Source organism: Vidua chalybeata, chromosome 9 (assembly GCF_026979565.1).
Source record: "Vidua chalybeata isolate OUT-0048 chromosome 9, bVidCha1 merged haplotype, whole genome shotgun sequence".
NCBI lineage: Eukaryota > Metazoa > Chordata > Aves > Passeriformes > Viduidae > Vidua > Vidua chalybeata.
The window spans coordinates 15,767,796-15,782,471 of record NC_071538.1 but is presented as its reverse complement, the minus strand read 5'-3'; the positions used below and the strand labels follow the sequence as shown (position 1 = coordinate 15,782,471).

At 53.1% G+C, this 14,676-nt stretch overlaps 2 protein-coding genes across 5 annotated transcripts; one reads left to right on the top strand and one right to left on the bottom strand.

Annotated features, from left to right (window-relative positions):
- The first annotated feature begins 240 nt into the window (after window positions 1–240).
- Window positions 241–7,625, top strand: TMEM125 (transmembrane protein 125). 3 transcript variants are annotated; one of them, XM_053950907.1, is made up of 2 exons: window positions 241–319; window positions 4,104–7,625. In XM_053950907.1, exon 2 carries the CDS (start codon window positions 4,410–4,412, stop codon window positions 5,070–5,072), a length of 663 nt encoding a protein of 220 aa, XP_053806882.1. In that variant the 5' UTR covers window positions 241–319; window positions 4,104–4,409; the 3' UTR covers window positions 5,073–7,625. The 3 variants fall into 3 exon arrangements, with proteins under 3 accessions (XP_053806882.1, XP_053806881.1, XP_053806880.1); XM_053950906.1 differs by lacking the exon at window positions 241–319 and adding an exon at window positions 3,582–3,989; XM_053950905.1 differs by lacking the exon at window positions 241–319 and adding an exon at window positions 3,582–3,994.
- A 939-nt stretch (window positions 7,626–8,564) lies between these two features.
- On the bottom strand, window positions 8,565–14,406 carry C9H1orf210 (chromosome 9 C1orf210 homolog). Of its 2 annotated transcripts, none has more exons than XM_053950904.1 (4): window positions 13,989–14,406; window positions 11,628–12,135; window positions 10,846–10,992; window positions 8,565–10,409 (listed from the first exon to the last, which is right to left on the bottom strand). In XM_053950904.1, exons 1-4 carry the CDS (start codon window positions 14,076–14,078, stop codon window positions 10,060–10,062), a joined length of 1,095 nt encoding a protein of 364 aa, XP_053806879.1. In that variant the 5' UTR covers window positions 14,079–14,406; the 3' UTR covers window positions 8,565–10,059. The 2 variants fall into 2 exon arrangements, with proteins under 2 accessions (XP_053806879.1, XP_053806878.1); XM_053950903.1 differs by having other exon boundaries at window positions 11,628–12,147; window positions 13,989–14,405.
- Window positions 14,407–14,676: the final 270 nt, after the last annotated feature.

Sequence of the window (14,676 nt, the reverse complement as noted above, 5' to 3'; positions counted from 1 at the left end):
GGTGGCAGGTCCATCCCAAACAGGCTATGGGCAGATCAGGCAAAGAAGCAAATAAGCTGTGATGGACTGGAAAAACAGAGGGCTGAGATGGCTTGGATTTGTTTGAGATTGTGAAGCTCTGTTGGCTCTCATCCACACTGCTCAGGTAAATAATTTTATGTATTGTTATTTTATAGCAAATCTTGTTGGACTCTCCCAGTCCCCATGACGCTTATGAAGTCCACATAAAAGCTGCATAAAACCCTTCCAAGGCTGGAAGTACAAGGAAGTACTGCAGGAGCTTGTCTCATCCCCAGACTTCCCCTCCTAAACCCTGTGGGTAAGCATTGTTCCAAGGGGTACCCTGGGTTTGAGGAGAGGAGGGAAGTGAGGAATATTTCAAGAGCTGAATTGTATGTGGCTCTGAAATTGAATTGTTAATTAATGTACAGTCCATGGCCTGTCTGCCAGATATCAGTCTGTCAGGCACAAAAAACTTATAAGTAAATAAATACATGTATGTATCATTACAAGGCATTCAGCCAGTGTGCATCTCCCACACCTGCAGCCAGGAGTGGCCAGGAGCACATTGATGATGACCCTCAGTTTCCAGTTACATGTTGTCAGAGTAGGGAAAGAAAAAAACAACCAACACAATGGAAAAGGAAAACATGAATATTTTTGTTTTCCTGCATTCCTAGTGCTTTCCTGTTCTTCCTCCACAGCTGCCAGCCAGCAGTGGGGAAGGACAGCATGTCACTTTTTTCCTGAAATGTGCTCTTTGGACTTAAAGCATTGTGTGGCTGGGCTAGTCCTCTCCTCCGTTTTCTCTTGCATACAGAGATGGGAACACAGAAGGTGCTGGCTCCAGTAGTGAGTAAATGTAGAGATTAATGACCTGTGATCCACACTATCAAATACACCAATCTGTTGGGACAACTGGCTTGTTATGAAGTCCCAGAGCAGTGAGACCAGGTAGCCCAAAGAACACCAAAAGAAGGGACAACAGCTTTGGATGGCTGTCCTCCCTCATGGCAGAGCAGGCATCTATATTCCTTCCTTTCTCTGGGTCTGATCTGGGCAAAGTGATGTGCTGCACAGTGCCAAGAAAGCAGATCAGCAAAGCTGCTGTGAGATCTAGGTTCATCCCTTCTTTAAGGAGTGGTGGGTGACAGCCCAGGATAGGGCTGCTTTGGTTTAGCATATAAAGAGAGTTTTCTGAAGAGGGTGGGAGCAGCCAGCCTGAGGAATGAGAAACTGTAGCTAGATTTAAGGAGGAATGTTTTCATGGTGAGGGTGATTTAATTCTGGAATGATGCCTGAGGGGCTGTAGATCCTCCATCACTGGCACGTAAATGAATGGGGCCCTGACCTGCTCAGTCTGACTTTTAGGTGAACTCTGCTTTAAGCAGGTGACTTCACAAGATTGCATCCCACCTTAATTATTCTGTGATTCTAGGAGTAAAAATACTGTTAATAGCAGCACAAGACCTCAGGGTCTAGAGAAGCAAGTGTGGATTGTTTTAGAGCAAAAGATTATATTCCCAGAACATTTTCAAACAGACATAAGGAAACATGAAAGCACACTTCAGTGGAAGCCTTTGCCTCTCCAAATAATTTGTTTAATAGAGGTTAATGTAACACTGGGAAACTCTCCAAATAATTTGTTTAATAGAGGTTAATATAACACTGGGAAATACATACTTGTAGAGGTGACACCTAATTTTGGTTTTTGACCAGATGCTCCTAGGGTTTTATTTTGCTCCCTTGTCCTTCTTCTGAGCAAATAAAAAACTAAAATGGTTAAATTTTTAAAAGAAACATGAGAATGCAATGCTGTAGCATGATTTTTGATCACATTTTCCCTCATTGTGGTTCATGCTGTTGTGGTTTCCTTGTTTACTGTTTGACTTGTGTAACTTGGGTCAGGCAGCAGAAGGACACAGACTTTGCACTTCTCCAAGCTTTATGTTCTCTTAATCTGAAATCTCAGTCTAATCTACAAACTTGCTATCTACTAGAGTCACCCATTCACTGGTAAGGAGGAGATAAGGGACCTCTGTGCTTGGAGAAGGAAAGGCAGGAGAGAGCAAGCTGATTTGCATAGGCTAAGGAAACAACTCCGGACTCATGTCTCCTTGCTTCTCTCCACTTTAATAGTGCCCCATGGCATCCTCACCTTCCTGGGGACTTGTGTCCTGGGCACACGCCGACAGCGCAAGGTATCTGCTGTCTCACGCAGAATCAAAGTGCACAAACCAACACGCTCAGCCACAGCTCTTTCTCTCTCTAACTGGTGCTTTCTGATTGCTCTGGCTCCAGCCAGGAGCTGTAGGTCTCCCACGGGCCTCCCAGCAAGGGTGTCCGCCCTGGAGCCCGGATTTCTGTGCCGCGGCCATCGCTGCCCGGCTCCCCAGGCAGCAGCCGCTGTGCAGGACCAGCCCCGTGCGGCTCCCGGGCCTGCGAACCCGCCGTGCCCACCGACTTCCCGGACACGTGCTGCCGCTGGCCGCGGGCCCGGAGCCACGTCCAAAGTGACCTCATGCTCCATCACAGCCGGGGAGTGACTCAGGAGGAGCTTGGCCTGACACTGTCAGGCGGTGTCTGGTTCGGGCACTCCCCGCACAATTGTCCTCCCTCTCCCCCCGGCCCGTGTTGGCTGGGCCCCGATAGAGGGGGTTTGAGGTGTTTGCCGGCAGCAAAGGCATTGCCATGAGGGATGCGGTCTGTGGAGAACAGAGACAGGGAGAGTGATGGCAGGAAAGATCCCTGGTGCGTGCAGAGCTGCCACGTGTGGAGGTCATAAATTCTCCCTGCCTGTGTGTAATGAGCCCTGAGCCCCAGTGCCGAGCAGAGCAGGGTACAAACAGAGTGTGTTTGACATGGGCTGATGGGCTCCTGAGAGCCATTTCTAGCAGGCAGGGTGGCTGTCCTCCCACCCAGGAGAAGTGACACAGCTCTGACACAAGGGACCTGAGTCAGTTCCTGTCCCTGCCATGGGCTCCTGCAGGACTCAGAGCAGTTCATGTGTGTGCCTGTGGTGGCCAAGGGTGCATTATCCTGTCTAGGAGGTGACCAGAGAGGCTGTCTCCCCTGGGTCTCCAGGGTTTGTCCCATGTCTCCCAGGCTCAGCCATTCCTGACATGCTCCTGTGCTGTCCTCTCCAGCACCTCTCCATGGTTTGGGTAGTAGCTGTTCTAGAGGATCCCTGTAGTGCTGTGGGACCAGCTGGAGCACTCACATGCCAGGGAGGAACATCATGTGAGAGAAATGCAAGTGGTTTCCACTCTTCTAAAACTGTAACCCAAAGAAGTAGTAAAGGGGGCAGGATAGTGGGGACACAAGCCTGGGAACCACGAGTGGTGGGCTGAGACAAAGTGCTGTGCCCAGGGAAGCCCAGCTAAGCACAGCACCTTGGAGCCAATGCTGCCCTTCCTCTGCTCCCCTCCAGTGGCAAAATGCTTCACAGACCAGCAGCGAGAGAGCAAAATCTCAGGGTGCCAGGCCACAGCTAAGGGCTCTTTCCAGGGACATGCTGAGATCACTGGAGATGTAGCTACCATATTTCTGTAGGGAACTTCTGAGGGGAAACCACTGGCAAGTGCAGGGATGGGGATAGGGCTGAGAACACGCAACTATGGCAGCTCTTACTCTTCCAGCCACTGGAGTGGAAGGGTTAAACCCTGTCCTGACCCCCACCTCCCGTTCTGGGCAGCAGAGCCAGTTGGTGACAAGAGGCTGATGCTGATGAGGGAGCATGTGAAGCCGGAGCTGTGAATGGGGCTTTATCCCAGGAGGGACCTGCCTCTGCTCCGTCCCTGCCCTGCTGCCAGCACCAGCTGCAGGCAGAATCCTTCGGGCAGCAATGTGCCAGCAGCCTCTCAGCAGGGCACACGGCGTTGGGGAGGCAGGAGACTCACCCTTGGGGCAGGCCGGGGTTCCCCCGCAGCACATGGAGAAGTGCGGCTGATCTGTTCTCCAGCACACAGGGCTTCTGTGAGGGAAGCACAGTAAGGTCTGCAGGCCAGCCTGAGCAACCAAGGCCCAGGGTTTGGCATAGGATTATTTGGTACAGGGGAGCAGGGTCTCTGTTTAATGATATCTTCTCTTCTTGACTTTTTCAGATGAAAGACACGGGAAAGGAAGGAGACAGCCCTGGCAGTTCCCCCGTGGTGCTGCTCTGGGAATGCTCCATAATGTTTCACAGCCCTGCCTCAGGGTTGGGCTCAACCCCAGCGTGTGGACCATAACTCTCCAGGTGGCACCACTGCAAAAGGAAATTCCATCAGGATCCAAAGAATGAGACCGAGACATCACTGCTGGAGAAATGCAGCTGCCTTCACCACTGCTGCTACATTGACCCTCCATTTGCTGTAAGGGTGCAAATTCATCTGTGCCACCTCTGTGCCCTCTTCACCCAGCTGCCCACCATGCCAGAGCTGGCAGAGCTGAGCAGCCCCCGCACCCCTGCAGATGCGGACCACATCCAGAGGAATATCTTGGAAGAGCATGTGGAGCTCTGGTGGTTCCAGGACCCCAAAAAGTCCATCCTATGCTATGGGATGGCCGTGGTGCTGATCCTGGCCTGCGGGATTGGGGGCATCATCCTGCTGTACAGCACTAGCAGCCGATCTGGAGAGTGGCGGCTTGCCGTGGGCACCACACTCTGCCTCCTGGCCCTGCTCGTGCTGCTGAAGCAGCTGCTGAGCTCTGCAATCCAGGACATGAACTGCATCCGCAGCCGGGATCAGATCGAGCTCCTGAAGAGCGGAGGCTTCTCGGACTGCCTGGTGCTGCTGCTGAGCGCCCTGGTGCTGCTGGTCTGCGGGGTGGTGCTCACCATCCTCTCCACCAGCACCATGCAGCTCAGCCCCGCACGGCCACTGGCCAGCATGTTCACCAGCGGGGTCATCCTCCTGACTGCTGGCAGCGCCATCCTCCTCTGCCTGCTGCTATACCTGCTGTGCACCTCCTGCCGCCGGGCGGCTCCTCGGAGCCTGGAGACCGGCGAGATCCGCGTCTTCACCATCTCCGGCCGCCTCGCTGGAAACAGGCGGCTTCCCCCCACCTCCAGCATGGCCAACCTGATCTGACCCAGGACACCTCTGTGTGAGCCTTAGCGGATACAACCCGTCAGTGATGGCCTTTCCCCAAGGAAGGGCGAGAGCTGCAGTGTGCCTTATGTTTCTGTTGGAGATGACTGGCATTTGCTTTGCCCCAGGCTGGTGGCACAGCACAGACTCAGGGCACTTGGACGGGCTCTGACCTGGCTGGCATTTTATCTCCACAAAGCCTCCTGTGTCAGCTGCTGCCTGCCTGGCTGTGACCCATGTTACAGAGTGAAGGTGAGCCTGTCCTGTACCCCTGAGAACTCCAGTACTTCTTTGGTTCCTGCAGTTCCTTGAACTGTGTCATACGCTTTCCTGGCAGGAGAGGCTGTAATTGCGGGTGGTATAAAACCAACCTGTGCTCTGTGCAGAGCCTCCAGCTGCTGAATGAAGTAGAGCCTCTAGCAGCTGGTGAATGGCAGGAGATATTTTGTGTGTCAGCAGGCACAAGGGAGCCTGGTAGGAGGTATGGCTGCAGGGGCTGCTCCCAAGAAATCACCGGTGTCTGTGGGAGTGAGTGTGGGATTTGCATAGGATTGTGTGTGCCAGAGCCACAGCATGGCTGGACCTCACATGAAATGCTGTTTGCAATGCCAGGATCTGTTCCAGTGTTACATTTCTGCAGCCCACCATCACCTGTGGTTTATCAAAGGGGTGATGAAGCAGTGTTGGTGCCAAGGCCCTGATGGGTAATCTGTGCTGAACTGAGTGTTGGGGCTCTCTTATCATGCCAGGATGCTCCAGCTACATGAGCCACAAACAGCAAGGTGCAGTTGCCAGGGGATGGTGATGAGATGCCCAAATCCTGGGGCTGGGGCTGCCTTCTGCAAAAGCTGTGCGAGGGGAGAGCGCTGTGCCCTCCTACAGGAGTTTCCCAGGCAGAGGCACCTCTGCTGCCAGGAGCCTGCAGCTCATCCCAGTCTCTGCTTGTTTCCATGCTGTTTCTGTCTCCCAAGTGCTGCAGCTGCTGTAGGGCAAAAAAGGTTCCTCTACTGTCACTTGGGCCTTACCTGGAGCTTTTTTGGTGTTTTATCTCTACAAGGTGTCTTGTTTTATCACCAAGGTGTCTCTACCAAAGGCAGACTAACAATTCACCCCAGGAACTTTTAATGTGACTTAAGTCTAATTTACTTGACAAAATTCTCATTTCCCTCATAGACTCACTAACCTTTTCACTGCCCTTTCCATAGACATAGATCCCAACTTCCTGCTGAAGATGCTCCTGCATTACCTTCTCTTCCTCTTAGCCAGTTGGTCAGAGCATGGTGCTAAAAACACCAAGGTCACGGGTTTGAACCCCATGTGGGCCATTCTCTTAAGAGCTGGACTCTGTGATCCTTCTGGGCCTCTTCCAGCTCAGACTATGCTGTGATTCTTTATCTTGTCTGCTCCCATCTTTCCTTCACCTGAATTGCTCTGCCCCAGATGTTGGTTTAGCTCATTATTTGCCAAGTGTCCTCTGCAATGGAACAAGACTGAGCTATTGTTTTTTGGTGCCTGGTAGCAAAATCATTTGGAAGAGGATGATAGCTGATTCCCTTGCCAACAGCACAAATCACTGTCCATGTCACACCTGGAGGTAGTGTCAGAGCTCACCATCAGCTGGTCAGTGAGGCCTTCACCCCTTCACAGCTCCAGACCAACCATTCCCAATGCAGTGAGATCGCATGAGACCATATCTGTATCCACCTGCTCTTGCCCTGCTCTTGCTGACTTTCCTTTGCCTGAAACCTTGGATTGTTTTTCCCACTGCACGGGTGCCTCATTTGAGCTTCTCTCTCTGTATCTCTGTTATTTCTACGTTTTCATCTGCCACTTTCACATCATCTGTAGATTTTATTAAACTGCTATTTACTCTTCTCTCTGTATCTCCTCTCTTAATCTGCCCAGGAGCTCAGAAGGTGGTGGTGAGCTCAGATCATCCTGTGCTAAATCTCTTCAAAGCTGAGCCGTTCTTCCCCTCTGGGCTGTTTGGCCCCAGGTCCACCAGGGACCCCTGTGCCTACACAGGAGGGGACAGGCCAGAGCTCAATGGTCTTGCACCACCATCACCACTGCTGCTGCTCTGCAGGTCTGTGTCAGTGCATGTGCAGTTATGCCAGGCTGCATCCCCTCTGCCAGCACCAATGGTCCAGTAGTGACTGCCAGCTCCACCAGCCCGCATGTGCTGACAGGCACACCAGCTGTTTTGCACATCTGGGCATTTCTGTGAAGAGGCGTGACTGTGCCCAGCTCGCAGCTCTGTGCTGCCTGCATGTCAGTGTGAATCCTGTTCCCTCCACAGCCCCTTGAAAAAAACGTGCCTCAAGTGCCTGTGAATTGTGCCAGAAAAGGCTGATTGACTGTGGGCCACGACAGCAAACCAAGGAGATAATGGCTAAGAACAGGCTGTGCCTGAAGATGGTGGCTGGGTGTCCAGCTGCCCAGAGGGACAGCCTGTGCTGCCCAATCCCTGACTCCCCTCTGCAGCACAGGTGCTGGTTTGTTTATTGGTTCTTGTGTTGTGTGTGGACACACATAATAAAGTGTTAGAGAAGTTGATTGTGTTGAAGGCTGATACTTGAATGCAGGCCTCTCTGCAGAGGTGTCAGGGCTTTTCAGGGCTGGCCTCAGCCCAGGGCAGTAATCACAACAGACCAGAGTCCGTCGTGTGGTTGTGGTTTTGGATCACCAGCTAGTGTGGCAATGCCACCACAGCTCCAAAAATGCATGTGCTTCTCTCCTGATACACAATTCCCACCTCCAGATGCATGTTAATCTCTCTCTGCTTAAGAATCCAGACGTATCCAGATCCCCTTACTGCTGCTCTGTGAACCTGAGACCTCGCTATGGCCCTGAAAGATGCTCACATGGAGCACACAAAGGCTCCTGAATGTGTCAGCGCTGGCTAGTTTGTTTACAGAGAAGCTGTTTCACCCTGTGGCAGGGCTGAGCCTCGTACCTGGAACCAGTCTGCCTGCATACCTGCTCCTGCTCCCAGCCAGCCTCAGCCAGGCCCTCATGGCAGCTTCCTGGGTGGACCCCTGGAGAAGGATCCTCCTTTTCATGCTCTGACCCCTTTTATTCCCAGCTCTGCATGCCAGATGTATTTCTCCCCAAACATGAATTGCCAGGTTCCTGCCCACTTGCCCTGCAGTTGCCTGAGAGGGGACAGAAAATGCACACACACAAGAAAACCTGCCATGTCTGCTTGGCTAAAAAATAAATGGGTGGACTTATGAGCAGGGTCAAAGTAGACAAGCCATCCAACCACTAAGTGCTGAGGGACTGATGAGTAAGATCCTGGACAAATAAGCCTGGGCACTTGTATTTTTAACTTCTTTTAAGACATCACTGAGACTAAAAAGAAAAGACTGCATCTAGTATGAATTCATGTGATTGAAAAGCATGTTGAAAAGCCCAGAAAGATAACTGAAATGCTTTTTCCCAGCCCCTAGATTTAAATCTTACCGAAAAGATATTAGAAATTTCCAAAAATACAGTATATAGTGTATTTTCATTGGTAGCTGATGAGCCCAGAAGGCAAATGATAAAACAGTAACTGAAGTTCACTTTAGAAATATGGCATTTAAGAGTGAAAACTGGCTGACCACTGAAAGAAGCCAGCAGGTCTTCCTCCTGCTCAAAGCTTCAAGTGGCACATTTGCTGTCTACCCTGTCTCATCCATCCAATGCCTGACTCATTTTTCCCCTTTGGTTTGCATTCTCTGAGGTGTATTATTTACTTTTTTTATACACTAAATGTTTTAATGAGTGGAGAAATAGGCAGTTAGCAGTGAAATAAAGATTTGAAGGAGGTGGGGGACTTAGCTGTGTGGCAGAGCTTTGAGAAATGCTGTCCTGTGTTGATATCTCATACTGAAGAGATTCCTGAGCTATCAGGGATGGTAATGACTGGGCTGTGCCCTAGGAAATCTTCCCAACTTACCAGCCTTATGAATCACTTACTAAAGGTGAATGCCACTGCTGCTCCCTGCTTTTAACTCCAGAGTAACCCATGAAGGCATGACCAACTCCAGCAGAAATAACTTGCAGTTAGCTATCTCATATGCTCTTCATCATACCACAAAGATGACAGGAATGTAAAAATTATCACATTTGTGCAACTCCACAGTTGAAGAGACACATGGAATTCTCTAATGGGTGCTGGGGGAGAGGGTCACCTTGCCCCAGCACATGGGCCTGGCACTGCAACTGGCAGCACTGATGAGTTTGCTCAGCTCTGCAGAGCTGACAAGGGAAAGGTGTCTTTTAGCTTGTCTTCCTGGAGCGGGAAGAAAGAAAAGAAAGAAGGGCCGTGGCTGGAGAGACACGCATAGAAACCCTGTGATGGTGCACCAGGGCTGCCCGCACCACAGCAGGTGAAATAATTGTTTGGACAGGAGCACTCATTGTGCCACAGAAGTGGTCTGTCATCACCACAGTTAGAGGAATGTATTTCTGGTTCTTGAAAGCACATGCAAAAAAATCTGCACCACAGCTGTGGGGCTGAGGGTCTCCTCCAGACACTGCCACTGGGAGAGTCCCAACAAACCATTGCAGATGCTTTAATCACCTCTCAGTGTGACAACACATTGAGGAACAGAGCAGGGCTGGGTCTGGCACCATGGGGCAGTACGACCAGTGCCCAAGACCCCATGGCAGCACAAGGCAGCCTCCTCTTCCCACTTCACCTGGCTTCCCGGGCACGACAGTCCTTCATTCTCAGGATCTGAGCAAGGCTGGGAAAGCAGCACCTGGTATGGTGTCCCTGTGACAGTGCTGCCTACTGGTGTCATGCTGGGACACTCTGGGACTGGCTGCCTTCAGCCTCCATCACCATTCTTAGCCCATCCCTCTCTCCTCTCCTCTCTGCTCCCTTCCTCCTGCCCCAGACATGTGGGCCCAAAGCCAAGGGCAGGTAGGAAAAGGGTGGAGTTAGGGAGACAGCAAGAGGCCGCAGCAGTGGTGGCTGAGTTGTAAGCTTGTAAGCTCAGATGGAGCGATGCAACTCCCGCTCCTCTTTTGTTGGCAGCTGCTCACTGGGCTGGATGTAGTTGTCTTCAATGAAGCCATCATCATCCTCAGCTTGCAGGTCGGCAGCATCAGTTATGGAATGGCTCCCACAGGAGCCCCTGTCCCAGCTGCTGCTATCCTCCATGTGTCTGCCTCCGATGGAGCTGATTTCAGGCAGCGGCCGGTGGCGGTAGCTGGCGAAGTTCTTGTGGACAAGCTTGCACTTGGCAGCCAGTGCAATCAGGATGGAGATGCCAATCGCTGTCACTAGGAATCCCACCAGGTATGGCCAGCTCCTTCCCCCCTTCCCAGCTGGCAGTGCAGTGGCTGTGACACAGGAAAAGGTACATGGTCAGCCTGTGGCACACCCAGTGCTCCACATCCTCCAGCCCCGTGCCTGCCTGCAGTGTGCAGCCAGCACTAGACCACTTTCATTAGGAGCAATACAGATGCCCTTCACCAAGACCAGTTACCACGGGAGTGTGAACACTGGGGGAAAAACTGCCTGACAGCTGGCTGGTACTGCTGCCCATCACTGTGGAGTCTGTGCTCCATGTGGCTTTGTGGCACCTGTTAACTTTCCTGTCACAAAGCCAGAAAACACTACCAGGTATTGGCCACCCTCCCACCAAGCCACTGCACCAGCATGGCCCAGCAGCCTCAGCCTCTCGGGCTGTGGGGCAGAGCAGGGGGTCTCCACCTGCAGCCCCATCCAGTATGACAGAGGACACTTTATGGACACCTCTGAATCTGCACAACTTACTGTTGTTCTCAGTCACTGTGATCGGCTGTGGTGTGCTGAGCTCACGAGCAAACCGCTGCTTAATCTGGCAGCCCAGGTCCTGAGAATCCAGAGCTGCAATCTCCTGGCCCCTCAGCCCTGGGGGCAACACGCAGGTCACCTGCACAGCTGGGAAACAAATGGGCTAAGGTGGGATGGGGGTCTGCGCCCATCGCCTCTCCAGTTTAGAGAAGATCCCTGCTTGCTCCTGGGTTGATGGGTTGCATTGCAAGGTGCTCCTGGCTCTGCCTTATAGACTTGCTGACCCTCAGCATATTGTAGGAAACAACCAAAGGGAAAATCCCCTGACCAAGGAAATGTGTGTGACTCTGATTAGCAGCTCCTTTAAACTGGATACAGACAAATTCATGGATACCCACAGAAACCCCACTGCTCTTACTTGGAGCTGAGCTCAGATGGTTGGAGCCTGACCTGGCTCCAGAGAGAGAGCTGCCAAGTCCTCAACAATGAAAATCTGGTCACTCCAAAAAGACACACAAAGATGAATTTAGAGGCCAAAGTGTACACGCAACCCATTTCCCAGAAAAGTAGCCAAATTATCCTGCTGACATTCTTAGAAATCCTTGGTATCCTGCATAACTGCAAGCAAGGAACAGACACATCACCTTTTGGTTTGCTGTCCCTCAACAGGGTAGGGCAGAGAGCTCAGACCTTGCCCAGGGGTCAAATGGATCAAGCAAGACTCCCAGGTTCAGGGTTCTGCCTGGCCAACACGCTCCCTGCCACCCGTCCCCTCCACTCACCTCGTCTGCGCCGCAGCCACTGCTGCAGAGGGTGCACGCTGCAGTCGCAGACCCAGGGGTTCCCTTCCAGATGGACCTGTGGGACTGTCTCCATCAGCTGCAGGCTCCCAGTGTCCACAGAGACCAGCGCATTGTGCTGCAGGTCCAGGTGGAAAAGAGCTTTCAGTGGCAAAAGGAAAGTGACATCAAGCTCTTGCAAGCTGTTGTTTCTTAGAAGCAGTGTGTGCAAGTTTCCCAGGCCCTTGAAAGTGTCCATGTGGATGTAGGTGATGCTGCAGCTGCTCAGGTCCAGCAGACGCAGGGCCCCGAGGTTGGAGAAGACTGTTGGGCTCAGCGTGAGCTTGGCATTGCTGGAGAGGTTGAGAGAGTGCAGGGAAGGGAAATGCTTCAAGAGAGTCCTGTGATGGGGCATGACCAAGGAGTTGAAGGAGAGGTCCAAACTGGTGATGTTTCTTGGAAGGGAACCTGGAGCATGCTGAAGGCTCTTCCCACTGCAGTTGGCCCATCCCTGGGAAAAGAGCTATGGTCTGAGGTGGGCTATCCATGGTGGGGAGTGTCTCTAGAGAGAGACTCCTCAAAGGTTCAAATGTCTTAATTACCCAGCAGAGTTTAAAAAAAGCAAAGACACACACACATTTAAAAAACACATGAGCTACCAGACTGGAGTGGGCCTAGATAAATAAAGATGAGCAGGCCAGCCCACGACTGAGAGCAGCTGACTGAAACAGCACAGGAGGAGCATGCAAGGCTGGAGGAAAAACCCAAATGCATGAGTGCAAAGGCAGCAGGTTGTCATCCCCCCGTCCTTCCGTACAGGGCAGTTGTCATACAGGGTCAGTTTGCAGAGGGCCTTCCTTTTCCTCCCCTGGATCCTCACCTCCAGCCCCCTGGGAGCTTTTGTGTGACACAGGGGCATCCTCCCAGCTGGAGCAGGGAAGCAGGCGAGCCTTGCCTGTTGCAAGGCCAGGCAGGAAGCTGACCAGGCAGCAGAGCTATAGGCACCTGTACCAGTCACCAGGCCAGGAATAGCTCCCTGGGGCCTGTGCAGGACAGTGCACCAATGCTTCCCTCTACCCCACGTTCCTGAGGGTACACAGTGAGTAGCTGTGGTTTAATGCTAGCTGGCTGTGTCAGTATTAGGAAACAAAAAGGTCAAGGACCATTCACTGTCCCAAAAAAACAGCAGAGCAGGATGGAACGATCAGTCAACCCACATGGATGGATTTATTTTTTTACCAGTAAAACAGGGTGCCTCAACTCAAATAGTTTTGGGGAGCAGCCCCCAGAATGGCTTACTCTTGCCTGGGCTTTTAGTAGGAGGAGGTCAAATGTCCAAACTGAAGCTGCCAGAGAGCAAGTTTCGTTGGGCAGGCACAAGCTCCTGTTAAGTGCTGTGTTTGGACCTTGCAAGCAGAGATGTTGTGCTTTAAGTTCACTGTGGTCCATAGTCCTGGGTTTCTGTCTGGCTACATTCCAGCTAGCTGGGCTTTCCATTTCTTTCACCTCTCCTTTCATCCTCCTGTCTACCTATATCTCCTATCAGACCCTGCTGTTCCTGCTTGGTAGAGGAACAAATATGCCCTTAAAAACCTGGGGTGTTGAGGACTGGGTTATAATTGGGCCAAGCCACAGGGGCACCACATGGGTCCTGTTTCCAGCTCAAACACAGCTGGGCTGAGGGAGGCTTTGGAAAACAGTGCAAACCTTTGGGTGGAATAACTGAGAGCTTAGTGGAAAGGTCAGTGGCCCATGACAGCCATTTTCCTTCATTCTCTCAGCTCCTGCCTGATGCAGCCAAGCTGCTGGCTGCAGTGCTTGTCCCAGTGGCTTAGCTGTGTTTCCTGCTCCTTGCCGGGTGCTCAGGGATCCTGGCCCCAGGCTTGCCAATCACTCTGGCTCCAGTCACTGCATCACCATGCACTGGGGAAAGGAGTGAGGGGTTGGGACCTCTTCAGGGATGTGACTCATGGCTGCTTGCCATGCACCCCTTATGGGCAGCTGTGTTACACCTGCAGCCAAGAGACCCCCCCACAGTCAGAAATGCCATGACTCAGACAATGCTTTGCCAGGCCATGCTCTGGTGAACAGGCTGGACAACATGACATGTTCAGCCCAAGGCTGGGAGCAGGACAGACAGGCTTTGGGCATGGGCAAACCACCCCTGTGGCTGGCAGCCACTGGCACAGCACATCTCTCAATTAACTCCGCTGGCTCCCGTCTTCTCTTGAGCTGTGCAGAGCAGGAGCTGCCTGCCAGGCCCTGCTGCCCCGTGGGCACCCCAGCTGTGCTGGCAGGACCAGGAGCGGGGGCCCTGCCCACCCCCAGCTGCCGCCCGCGCCGCAGCCCCCACGGCCCCCCTACCTGGTGGTCAAGGCTGCAGGGGTGTCCCATCACCACTGACAAGACGCAGAGGAGGCTACAGACCCAGCAGAGCAGGCAGGTAGGAGCCATTTGGCTCCAGGAAACTTCCGGCCAAAAAAACAAGTCTCGGGGAAAGCTGGGAAGCCGGCAGAGCCGGCCGTGCCGGGTGAGGTGTGGCCGCGGCCGCCCGGCTCAGGGCCGCACCGAGTCCCCACACGCCGGCCGCGCAGACGGCAGCGCCCGGGACCCAGCCTGGCTGCCGCCCCGGCCCCGCTGCGCCCCGGCCCCGCTCCTCCCGAGCTGGTGAAAGGTGGCGGTGCCAGTTACACATTAACAGCCGCGCCCCATCACCTCCCAGCCGTGTGGCCGCCCGTGATCGGTGACCGGGACTGCCTGCTGCACTCTGGGGTGCCGTGGGGGCTGCCGGGGTGGCAGCAGGACCCTGGGAGGTGCTGGGGGGCCTCCAGAGGGAGGAGGGGACACGTCTGTGGCATCTGCCCTGAGACACCGCGCTGGAGGAGAGCAGCCTGAGCCTGGTCCGGGTGTTGGTCCATGCACCTGGGACAGGGACACACAGCCAGTCCTGGCCGGGGAAGCTGGGGCTGAGGCAGCGAGAAAGTATCCTACAGGAAAATAAAAGTCTTGCTGGAATTCCAACAGAAAGGTGTTTAAAGCATGCAGCAAACCG

Coding starts and splice junctions, on each gene's coding strand:
- TMEM125 (XM_053950907.1), top strand. CDS start 4,410: ATGCCAGAGCTGGCAGAGCTGAGCAGCCCCCGCACCCCTGCAGATGCG.
- C9H1orf210 (XM_053950903.1), bottom strand. CDS start 14,078: ATGGCTCCTACCTGCCTGCTCTGCTGGGTCTGTAGCCTCCTCTGCGTC. Junction 12,148..13,988: donor CCTGCAGCCTTGACCACCAG/GTAGGGGGGCCG, acceptor CTCAGACCATAG/CTCTTTTCCCAGGGATGGGC. Junction 10,993..11,627: donor GTGGCTGCGGCGCAGACGAG/GTGAGTGGAGGG, acceptor TTTGTTTCCCAG/CTGTGCAGGTGACCTGCGTG.